Source organism: Pollicipes pollicipes, unplaced genomic scaffold (genome assembly GCF_011947565.3).
Source record: "Pollicipes pollicipes isolate AB1234 unplaced genomic scaffold, Ppol_2.1 Scaffold_4295;HRSCAF=5057_pilon_pilon_pilon, whole genome shotgun sequence".
NCBI lineage: Eukaryota > Metazoa > Arthropoda > Thecostraca > Pollicipedomorpha > Pollicipedidae > Pollicipes > Pollicipes pollicipes.
This window is the reverse complement of record NW_023596461.1, coordinates 11351977-11364412: the sequence shown is the minus strand read 5'-3', so window position 1 is coordinate 11364412 and position 12436 is coordinate 11351977. Positions and strand designations below refer to the sequence as shown.

General features: G+C 53.0%; 1 protein-coding gene across 2 annotated transcripts; it reads left to right on the top strand.

Annotated features, from left to right (window-relative positions):
- The first annotated feature begins 3611 nt into the window (after positions 1-3611).
- Positions 3612-12175, top strand: LOC119096861 (helix-loop-helix protein 13). Of its 2 annotated transcripts, none has more exons than XM_037219825.1 (4): positions 3612-3960; positions 7114-7222; positions 10304-10515; positions 12037-12175. In XM_037219825.1, exons 1-4 carry the CDS (start codon positions 3771-3773, stop codon positions 12144-12146), a joined length of 621 nt encoding a protein of 206 aa, XP_037075720.1. In that variant the 5' UTR covers positions 3612-3770; the 3' UTR covers positions 12147-12175. The 2 variants fall into 2 exon arrangements, with proteins under 2 accessions (XP_037075720.1, XP_037075719.1); XM_037219824.1 differs by having other exon boundaries at positions 10289-10515.
- The last annotated feature ends 261 nt before the right edge of the window (positions 12176-12436 follow it).

Here is a 12436-nt window from a genome sequence, read left to right as displayed (position 1 = left end):
CTTCAGCCGGCACGGTGTATTCAGTCACGGTGTTCCCCAGACGTTCGGGACCACGTTCTTGCGCCCACTTCCACGTCACGCTCCAGTGAGCACCGTCGAACCAAGCCGTGAAATCCGCCGCTTCCAACGCCAGTGAGCTTCGCGTACCGCTGCTCGGCGCTGCCGCGCCGCATGCCGGCTCGTCACTTGCCGACTCCGGCGCCTCCTGCGTTGCCGCACCCAGCTGCACGTCAGTCGGGGACCGAACACCGATGCCTCCTAGCGCGGTGATGCCGGACATACCGATCAGCACGTCCAACCTCAATGGACGATCCGGGACCACCAGCGCCGCGAGCATTACTTGCTTGCCTCTGTAGTCGAACGTTACCTGGGCGGTGCCCACGCACCGCAACACGACATCGTTCACCGTTCGCATCTTGACCGCGCACGGGCGCCACGCGCGGCAGCAGCTCGCGAGAACCAGGGTGTTCGTACATACTGTGTCGAGCAGGGCACGCCGAGGGCGCCGGTCGACCAGTAGTGTCACGACTGGTAGAGCGCGCGCTTCTGCTCGGGGGACTGCGCTGGCGCTAACGCAGCCTCCCTGCCCGTTTGGGCAGTTGGGTTCCTCGTTCTTCGTGCGCTCCAGCTGCTGCCGCTGCCGCACCGGCACGTTCGTCGCTCAGCACTGCCCGGGCTCGCACCAGGATGCTCTCCAGACTCGAAGCCTCCGCCCGGGCGCCAGCGCGGACAGTCCTCCGCACCTCGTCGAGCAGGCCGGCGGCAAACGCGCACGTGAGCACGGTTTCCGGAACCCCACAGAGCTGCGAGACGCCGTAGGTCCGCCAGGAGCACGTCAGGCAACTCACCAGGCAGCAGCCGTCGGCTGGTATATGCGTCGCCGGCGGCGAACTGATCCATCGCAAAGGCGTCATAGAGAGCGTCACGCACGGCGTCACGCGATGCGCGCGCCTCCTCCGGCATCTGCAGTCAGACGGCAAACGCGCCACCCGCGAGTCGCGCCGGCAGAATGCTGGGCAAGTCCGCTCCACGATGACGGCAGAGCACGGCCGCCCTCGTGAACCGCTCTACGACGTCGGCTGTGCCATCGTACTCGGGGATGAGTCGCGCGTCGAATAGGCCTCCACCAATCACCGCGGCCCCTATGTCCACTCCGGCCGTAGTAGTCGACATCACTAGTGCTGGGACTCTCGCAGCAGCCGTTATCACGGCGTCGCCACTGGCCGCGGCGGTTTCGGGCATGATGGCCGAAATAGCTTGCAAGAGAACGTAGCGCGTATTCGCCTGGACTCGTTCAAAAACTGACCGGCGCCTGCGAGCATCGGGTCCCTGCCGCCGCCTCAGCGGCCGACCCTTGACCCCCGGCGAATCTGGGGACCCGCGGTTACGTGACGTCCCCGGCACCCAATCAGATGTAGAGCTCGGAAGACAGCGAGGGCGAGGGCGCACACCCCGCACAATCACACCACAATACGTAAGATTTGTGAGCTTAAGTGAAGTTGCTGTGTCTATCGTAGCTTCAGGCTGACAGTAAGTAATTCTTGAATGCTGTGTTCTTTAGGGGTCCACATTTACCGCATGTGGAAACCGAAATTCACTGCCTTCTTATTGTGGTGTGTTTCTGCACAGTTTCTTTCTGTGTGCGTTTCTTTCAATGTGGAAACTTAAATTCACTGGCTACTCGCCGTGATGTGCTTCGGTCCATATATTTTATTTCATCATGGAATGGATTGTTACCATCAGTAATGCGTGTCCGCAGCAAAGGGCGTGTCATTGTAGGGTTGTATGAATGAGAATGTAGGGCAACAATTTGCGTAATTATGTACCCTTTAGCAACATGGTGCATGGTGTTGTCCTTTGGAAACGACGGCTATGAAACATCTGAATCAAATGCGGTTGGGTCGGGGGGGGGGGGGGGCTGGGAATCAAACATGGTGGGGTGGGGTTTAAGGCCTATTCATTATTCATATGCACATGCGCTGGTCGTGAAAGAGTACCGTGGTGCGCGTCTATGGTTGTGTATTATATTGTCAGGTTTGCAGTTAATCACACGACTGGTATTTCGTGCTCTACGCGAAACAAGATACATGAATGTGCCACGGATCCATTACAAACGAGTTCCCCACGTGAAACGCAAACAAAGGCGCCTTTAGATCTCGACACATTCATCCTCATACTCGACACTGTCGCGCATCGTGTGTCCCAAATCCGTCAGTGCTGTATCCAAAGTTAGCTACCATGTCTTTCTTCCCGATACGACGTCATGCATCCTGATGGGAGTTTGTAGTAGTCCTGCGAAGGGTGAGTTTTTAGTAATTTTACATTGGACAGTATACTAGGCTTATTCCTTGGATAAAAACCAGGAAAACTGATATATATATATATATATATATATATATATAGATGTGTGTGTGTGTGTGTGGGTGGGTGGGTGGGTGTGTGTGTGCGTGTGTGTGTGTATGTGCATTGATATTTCGGCAACATACTTTTATCGAAACAATAGAAGTAGTCTTCTGCGGTTGTTTCGATACAGGCATGTTGCCGAAATATCAACGCATCTGTATCTCCGTTTTCCTGGTTTCTGTATGAGGAATGGGGCTATTACTATTGTCTCATCTATATGAATTATGTTCCTCACAAATGCACTTAACAGCATACTTAATTTTAGATTGCTCATTTCTCTGCGAACGTTCGCGTTTTTGGTCGCCACCATGTTATGTTAGACGTTTTTCAGCTCCAAATACGTATTCTGCATAAGATCAGAAGATTTGAGAAGGTGACTCATTGCTCTTTAAAAGAGCATAGCTGTGAACTGCAGGAAACAATCCGGAAAATGACTCTCTCTGTTCAAAACCCAAAATAAGTGTCGAACGGTCCGTTTAAAACGACGTTGGCAACGTTATGAGACAGCATAGTGAAAATAACGGATCTTCATTGTGCCACCAGGTGCCATATAAACGGGGATGTCAAACAATCATTACTGCATGCTATGAAAACAGCCGTGCTCCAGGTAAGGTTCATGGCGGCGGGTAGAACAAGGGAGATATCGAACTTTCTTCAAAGTTAAAAAGATTGTCTGCACGCTGATTTCCTCAACAAACACGTTTGCGATCGGCATGCGTTAAGGTCTCTGTCCGCTGAAGGGACTAAGCCGAACAAAAAGTTTTGGCAAGCTTTTTTTCCGGAAGGGGTTGGAAATTGTGCTTAAAAAATGCATTAATCTGAAAATTCCTGAACCTTACAATGTCTCTCTTTTTCACCAAGAATTGCCGAGCTTATCTTCGGCCCGGACGTGCGTGGTCCGTTTTCCAGCACTCGTCTAGGTCCGAGAACTGCATCGATCGCACCACAGCTCTCTCCCCGGATAAATTCGCACATGATTCTGATTGGTCCGTCTGTGGAGGCTGGGCGGAGCCAGCGCCCCAAGCCCCGGGTAAGAACGGCCGTCAGAGCCGCCGACGGAGCTCATGCGTGCCCTTGTTACACGCGCTCCTGCTGCGCCTGCCGCTGACAGGGTAATTTGCGGTCCTGGGGGCGGGCGCCCGCTAATATGGATGCTGTCAGCCCCAGCCCGCTCTCAGAGGAAATAACAGCGCGCCGCCGGTGGCGAATCACTGCCGCCGGAAAAAACCGCCGGCAATTTGCACCAGGGATAGCGCGGTGCCATCAGTGGCAGTCCGCGCTGTGTCATACACAAACACTCGAGCCGCGCTGCCGGGCGAACTTCAATTTGTCGGGGCGTCAGGCCGTTTTGACGCGGCCGGCCGGCGATGGCGGGGTACGGGGGCGCGCTCAGTGCGGGCGGGGGCGGCGGCCGGGCAGGGCTACCAGGCCAGGTGCTCAGGCAGCAGGTGTTCGCGCCCCAGCTGGCCGCCATGCCCACCTACGAGCAGGACGGCAAGGAGACGCCCTCCTCCTGCGCCTTCTCCCGCTGCCAGGCTCTCGGAGTCGGCACCCTAGGTGAGTGCGCGGCGTTTTCGCTGGCGGTTGGCGGTGTGGGAGCGCGGCAACGGAACGTCGTTTTGCCACGCTCCTGTTCTGTCGCTTGTGCCGCTGCCGCTGGTGACCGACGCCGTTCACACCTGCGATGCTTGCCGCTTCGGGTGTTCAGTGCCCTGACTTTTTTCAATCGCTTTCGCGTATAACAGCTGTTCAGGTTCTCTCCTGCGTTAATCCACGAAATCTCCGCTGTACGCAGTTGTCTCGGCATTGGTAAAAAACTGAGGGTGGGGTTCGAGGCTGTAAAGGCGTTTTGCATAGAGAGACAATAGACGTAAGAATGAAATCCGCGAAGTTCGGACCTGTGTTCTACCCCCCTTCCCCCCGCCCTCTCTCCCCCTCCGTGCTCTGCAGTTCTGTCATCTGGCCACGTAAATTGCACTTTGTTTCTTTACTTTTTACCAGTTTGCAAGGAAATGGAAAAAATAAAAGGAACGGAAAACGCCTTTTAAAGTGCCTGTATTTGTTTCCGTCGTCTCATTTATGATTAAGTATTTTTCACTCAGATCTGCAATGCCTGACCTAACGTAGGATATTTTTTAACTGCTAACCAGGAAAAGATAACGGGTCGCCTACTCCCTCTATCTCAGCAATGCAATAAACCGTACGTTAACACCAGAAAACATACATCCAAGTCGCGGCAGTCCAAGCTCAGAAGTAGAAGCAAGCGTAAAGAACCGAAAGAATAGGTGTACAAGCCCGATAGGATCATTGTTAAGTACTAGCCATGTAAAACTGTAAGAAGAGGCTTTAAGTAAATACGTGGCCAAACGTTGCAAATGTCAGGCCGCTAAAAGCAGCTCCGAAACCATTTTCATTTTTCCAGTGTTCGTAAGAGGCATTGATTGCTCAGGTCAGAAGAGCCCTTAGATGGTCAGTTTCATGCAAGGCCTCAGATGTTCCTGGACGCGAACTACATATACACAAAGGAATGCTATTGAAAACCTATTTCAACTTTGCATGACAACATTTATGAAACGATGCCACGTTGCAGGATGGGTCTCAAACGGACCCGCTCCTTGTTTAATTCTGAGTATATCGATAAGCATTGGCTTGCGGTTTGAGCACAAAGGAATGGTGTGGAGCTCCGCTATGTTGCAGCTATGTAACTATAACAGCGCCGCACCCCCTGCGCGCGACTGGCGCATTCGTCGATTGTCGTCCGCCGCCCGCGGGGGCCGCAGGCCGCGGCAGCGAGCAGCGCTCCTGAAAACCGGCGCTGCTCAGAGGCTAAAAGTGCCAGATGCATGTTTTTGATGTTCAATCACGCAAATAAATGCCCAAAAGCTGCTGAATATATGGGCGCAGATGTTTAAAAAAAAAGATTAGAAAGAGAGGGAACCGACCCTCATCAGGGCAAGGGTTGAGCAGCAAGAGTCCAAACAGGGAAGAATTTAGGTGTTCAAAAGCACTAAAGTTGTTGTTTTTTGTTGTCAGTTAATTGCCTGAGTCTACAGATTGCTCTCATGTTTTTACTTCATATCCAAGCAATGTCATTAGTATGAGGCGTACATTTTAGCAGTTTTTCGATCAGCACGTTAAGGCATTTTATCATTTGTTGTTCTCAATTGGTGATAATGTGAAATTTTTGATGTACTTGAAAATGAGCGGGAATTGAAGCATAGCGCTGCGTGAAAACTTTGTATCTATTGAGTAAGAGGAAACCGACTTGAAACCAATAAAACGATCATGAGAAGTACGTCGACAATCTTTCGGAGCACAGCAATACTTGCATTCTTGAGAATGATTGCCGTGTGATCTACTTTGAGATAGAGCTAGGGCGATAGGCGTGGGCCTGGTCTCCCGTGGACCCTCCCTTGCTTCAGGGTTTGGCGGTACAGCAGTCTACTGTTCGGGCCTGGCTCACCTCGGTTTTTCGTGTATGACAGCGTGGACAGATCCTTCATGGCTTGGGGGTAATTTCATCCCTAATAGAAATGAAATTCCCATTTCATCTCAATTACCAGTACCATTTCATATCATGGCTATATATCGGGAGATATTTTGCCACGAAAATTCTTAGACGGACTGATACCCTCTCTGTATGACAGTTTGTGAAATGCTTACTTTCACGCTTCATATCTGCAAAAATCGCGACTTGTCGGGCTCGCATTTCAGTAAATTATCATAACTAAGACGCCTAGATCATCAGTCTGACGGAAGGTAACCCAGTAAACAATGTTGCCACTACCCAAATATTGAAAATTAATTCACATTTTTTCTCGGACGGTGGCACCACACGGCCATACCCATAACGTCCACCTTGAGTTTTCCATTGATAACCTTGAGAGCAACAATTCTGGTCTCATCAGTGGCCCCGTCAGCCTTTGGCGCAGGGATCCGTTCCGCTTAACTCAGACTAGGTCCAGACTGGCGTGGGTGTTGCTCGGTCCCATCTATATAAGCTTCTAGACCTTTTACCATATCACGAAGCTTGTAATCTTTCAGTTCCAGTTTTTTTTTTTAAAATTCTGCCCTTCAGTGAGCTTCTCACGCGTAGCTAATTCATTGTCGTTTTTCACCTCAGCCGCGATTTCCTTCTACTTCGCATTAATGCGATATCTTCCTTCTGAAGACACAATGACCAGTTTGGTGAAGCTATCAAACAACCAAATTGGTTATCAAAAAGATGTCGCTGACTCAGAAGAAAATATTGAACGTAGCATAAGCTGACGTGACTCAAAGGTACTGAATTTACCTGAGAATACCTGTCGTCAAGCCTCGCCTACAAACCGTCACCAACTGTCTGCGTCTGACTCGATCCAGATGAGACGCGTCACGCTCCGCGCAACGGAGCAAATCTGCACATCATCATCGGAGCACATCTGCATCTGCATCCAAGCCGGGGACTTGACTGAAATGTGCAGACTGTAGCGCTGGGCTCGCACGCACGCGCTTCCCGCCTGTAATCGCTATCGCAATGTGTGTGTGATGTTGGCCCTTGCACGCCGGGCCCGACAGTGAGCTTCGATCTCGTGCGGTCCAGCTTTCAGACGGCCTCCGGCCCGGTGCAGCGCCCCAGGCGGTGGCGGCTCATCTGACGCGAACACTGCATCACGCCCGGGCCCTCGTGCACGTGTGAAGGAGCTTCGACGGCAATGCCTCCTGCCGCAGGTGTGGAGGAGCGGCCGTTCGAGCCTCTGGACGACCTGTACTTTCCGGGCAGCCCGTACCGGGTGCAGCGGCACGCGGCCAACATCCGCGAGCGCAAGAGGATGCTCAGGTAGGGCCGACACTGCCGGGAGCACTTCGCGGCGTACAAAGCCGGCCACAGTCCGAGTCGCGGTGATCAACCACCGAGCGGAAGGAGTTCGTTCCTACGGAAAAGGGATCGAAGGGGGTAACTTATTCCATTCGGTTGTTATTGTATAATCTTAGCAGGCACTTCTCGGGCAAATTTCAAGTGCAATGTAAAATGTTGGAATTATGGTAGCTGCTGTATGTAGCTTTGCTAGTGTACGGCTCCGTACCAAGGAACCGCGCTGCTGAATGTTTTACAAAAGTGGCCGCTGCGACCCTGCACAGCGATAGGTGTTAGTGGGGACGAAGGCTCGTTTTCAGTTATAGGGGCCCGATTCTCCCCGTCGTTAGCTTAAAGATCGGCCCTCCTTACTTGAAAACGAGTCCATCTCAGTCGGAGGCATGATGCTTATGCGATACGAACAGGGAAGAAATCAATATGGACAATCAAAATGCAATTTCTGTAGCTCAGCATCGTCTTGGACGAATACCAATTTGTGGAAATCGATATGTTCCTCAGCTCAAGCCTCAGGCACACATTAGCCGTCAGCACACACATCGCAGTTGCTCCGTGTTGCCACAGCCAGCGGTTCCTGGCAGACTCAGGCTGTCCCGTTACCGTCCCAATCCATCTGAACTTAGGAGTCTGACGCCGCCAGCAGATCCTGAGACCCAGCCCCCGAACGGCGCCACTGGTCCCCGCGCGGCCAAAGCCTGCGGCCCCGCCAGCGCGTGGTCTCTGATCTATAGGTGTGTCAGTGACTGTGATCGTTTTATTTCAAGACTGCTGATATTTTAGTGTCACTCACGCCAATAGTGGTGTAAATGAAACCGAAACCATTGAAAGCATGTGTGATAATGGGAGTCAAGCCAAACTCGGTACCTCCCAACCACAGTCCTGGTGCCCTTATCACAATCACACATCCTAAGAACATGCAGACCTCAGAGCGGAAACCAGCACTGGGCCCACTGAGAGTCCTGTTATCGACGCCGACGACGGCCTCTGGCGGCGAAACACGGACCTTCGACGTCACCTTCAGTCGCTGTCAGACCACTGCCTTCGACAGGGCAACGGGCCGATCCAGTCAAACACAACCCTTCACACTGCCATGCAGTTCGTTTTGGACCAAAGCCTCCAATTTGGCGATGGAGAAACCACTGAGAGACCAAGCGTAATCATTGGAGAGAAAAAGGAACGATACTTTGTGACACCGATTATTACTTGCTGCTGGCACTTGCCGTCACGGGTGTACACTGCATTATCCGGGTCGGTAAAAAAGCATTGGCATTCTTGATTTCGTTGTCCAATAATTTCTAATGGCCAATAGCAGCCGTGGACACCGGCCTAGAGTGACCGTTGGAAGCACTGGACGAGGTGGTCCGAGAGAGCGGTCTCCTAGAGTGACCGGTGGTGGCATTGGAGAAGGTGGTCCAAGAGACCGGGGCCCTAGAATGACCAGTAGTACCACTGGAGGATGTGGTCTTATAGACCAGGGTCCTAAAGTGAGCGGTGGTAGCATTGGAGGAGGTGGTCCAGGAGAACTGCACGGCGGCGTCACAACCCTTGGAGTCCGTAGTTCGTCAGCGGACGCAGTCCCTTAGGGACACCCTGGACCGCCTGATAGAAATTGTACTCCCTGGATGGTTGCTAAATTTGAAGCTACCTTTCATCCGTTGTATTGCTGGAAGCTATATTAAAGGACCTCTGGCCCCAGGACCATGGCCAGCAAATGTCAGTCAGAGGGCCTGTTGCGCCAATCGCGCTCACATTGCCTAACAGAGGATTCCATGTCGGCCAGCGGCAGTTGACCTGCCTCTGTACAGCTCATTTGCTGTACACGAGCAGGTAAGGGGTCCCAAAGCCGCAGGGCCTGTTGTGTTGGTCGGAGTCCTTTGACAGTAGAAGGGGTTATAAAAAATGGCAATGGAAGAGATTGTAATAAGACAATGTAATGTCATTTGTCATTCCGGAGGCACAGTGCTGAAGGGATGCCCGCCGCCTCGGGTCAGCCAGAAGCCTGATAAGCCCAGCTGGGTTTTCCGTGCTAGTTATTAAACCCATTGTGCCAGTGAGGGATCCTTTTGTGTCAATGAATGCCCCTGGGTCGAACCGGTGCCAACTGCCCCGGTCAGAGGGTCCCACGCGCCAGAGAGGGACCGATGTATGCTGTATCCCTCTGAGGCCCCCAGATCCACCAGGGGTTCCGGCTCCCGTATCGTCAAAATGACAGCCGCCAGGCACCCCGATCTGGGGCAGAAGGGCCCTTCAGTCTCTGACTGGGAAGGATATCTATCACATCAAAGATACGTATGTCAAAGTTGCTCGGTCCATTGCACTCTGAAAACTCTGGCAGCGGAGAGCACATCGTCCTCCCCACGGGTTCGACAACTGAGATCATCCTCCAATGAACATGCGATCCAGCCAGCATAACAGAACATGTGAGCAGGCCAGCACACGGCGAGGCTGGGCGCCACGCTGGGCGGATGCAGAGTTCGACACGCATTGGATGATCTATCCCGTGGGCGGATGACGGTCTCGCAACACTGTTTCCTAATTTGGTATCTCTTCGTCCCCGTGTACACTGGTAAGGAAGGCGGTACGGCAGGTGCGCGGAAGTCACACCAGCTGCCTATGAAATCAGCCTCATTCTGACATGTTGAAAGAGGCAGACTTCGTGAGGATACCAGATCCAACGTCTATTTTTAGCAAAGAACCTAAAGGTTTTTAAACTAATACATCATATTCAGATTTACATAAAATAACTGTCCCAAATCTGAGAAGAAATCAGCGATAGAGGATACCACGGGATGACTTAATTGGGGCTGGGCAAGTTCCAGCTGATTTTGTGCACCTGCACGGGGGGGGGTACTTCTATTTGTACAGTATACGTTGGTGTACTGGTTCGCACGGTCCAGACTTGCCGCTTTTTCCTGAGGGGTTCACAGCAGCCATAAGCATGGAAAGAGTTCTATTTCAAGCGGTCTGACCACCCCACTATTTGGGCCGTTTCTGCGCCGCTGGTTACAGCCTCTATAACTCAGCCCTCAGTAACACTTGTTCCAGCATCAATTCGGCGTTCGAGGAGCTGCGCGTGCACGTGCCGACGTTCCCGTACGAGAAGCGGCTGAGCAAAATCGACACGCTGCGACTGGCGATCGCCTACATCGCGCTGCTGCGCGAGGTGCTGGACAGCGACCTAGACCCCATCACCTACATCGACAAGTGTCTGCGTGGCGAGATCCGCACCGAGGGCAGCGTCGAGTGGAACACCTCAGGTCAGGGAGCACCTCAGGTCAGGGTACATCTGAGGTCAGGGGACGCCTCAGGTCAGGGTACATCTCAGGTCAGGGAACACCCCAGGTCAGGGAGCACCCCAGGTCAGGGGATACCTCAGGTCAGGGAACACTTCAGGTCAGTGAACACGTCAGGTCAGTGAACACGTCAGGCCAGGGAACACCTCAGGCCAGGGAACACCTCAGGCCAGGGAACACCTCAGGTCAGGGGACATCGGAGGTCAGGGGACACCTCAGGTCAGGGTACACCTCAGATCAGGGAACACCTCAGGTCAGGGAACACCTCAGGTCAGGGAACAACTCATGTCGGGGAACACCTCACGTAAGGGGACACCTCAGGTCAGGGGACACCTCAGGTCAGGGAACACCTCAGGCCAAGGAACACCTCAGGTCAGGGAACAACTCATGTCTGGAAACACCTCAGGTCAGGGGACACCTCAGGTCAGGGAGTAACTCAGGTCGGAGGGCACTGCAAGCATTTGTGGAGCATTGAGGGGCGGGGGAGTCTCTGGACAGGTATGCGCTCATGATGGGCAGGGTGACTTAGGTCAGGGCCTCAGGTCAGGTAAGACCTCAATTCTAGGGAGGGGAACTTCAGGTCAAGGGAAGCTGTCATCCAGGGAATCGAACTTCAGGTCAGCGGGTAACTCAGGTCGGAGGGTTGTCTGGCCAGGGTGAGTCTGGAGTCAGCCTTTTTCACCAGAAAGAGCCTGTTAGTAACAGCCTAAAACAGAAAGGTCGCGAGGCACGTGAGGTCAGGGGTCACCTCAAATCAGGGCAAACCTAGAGCCGGCGATCAGGGTCGGTCAGTGACGTATTTTCTCCAGGGCCGAGAGCCCCGCGTGCCGGGGACCATTTCGTCCCACAGTGCGGTCATCTTGGTCTCAACGATGCATCTGCCCATAGACATTGGGCTAACGGCTCACCAGCTCGGGATAATCAACGTACAAAAAGGAGTATCTATGGAAGGGTGCTAATATGACCATACGCACTAAGCGATCTCTGCTCATATTCAATATCTCCATTCCACCGACACACGCGACTTCCCGACGAGATTCTCTTGAGATCTTATCAAGGCATTGCGGATTCTAGATTCTACCTCAACGTGTATTTCTCAGAACAGACCTCTGGCGGTAGTATATTTTTGCGGTCATGAGGTAACTGCTCATATTTAGCACATTTAACGGACGCTAACCCAATGTAGAATATGCGGAGCAAACTCAAGTCCTGTTATGCATGGCAGCAGTGTGTGAATAATCCTTTGTCCTGTTATCTTATCTATCTGTTGTCTATCTTTATCCTTTATCCTGTGTTATTCCTTTATCCTGATTTATCCCGTTAGGTAGTGATGTGAGCCACGACGCGTGCATGCGTACCTTCACGAGGTGAATGCCCATGTCGCAAGAGTGAGAACGTTGCCGTAGTGCCCGCCTGGATCACACGCAGCGTCTTGTTCTTCCCACCACCGTCTCGCTGATAAGAAATAATGTCTGCTGCCGACAGACCTGACGGCGAGGCTGTCCTGGATCAACTGGGAGAACCTGGGAGTAAACCCGGCCCGGCGCAGCGTGCTCACCTCGTTCTCGGTCAGCCACGACCTACCAGGCAACTAACCGGGCTGAGCTGCGGGCGCCGGCCCGACCCACCGACCACCCACCAGCCAGGTGGAGTCGGTGTCACCGAGTCGGTGTCCATTTGCGATTCGGAGCGCCGGTGGCGAAGTCAGACGTCCGCAGAGGCAGATTCAGATGTCTCCAGAGGCACTCTCGAAGGTCTCCAAATACGGACTCGAGCGGTTTCGAACGGAGGCGTCGTGGTGGATGTTCCAGTGGTGGAGGTTTCCGCTTTAATACGTCTTCGAAGGCGGTGCGCCAGAAGATTTGTAGACATTGTCATGAAGTCA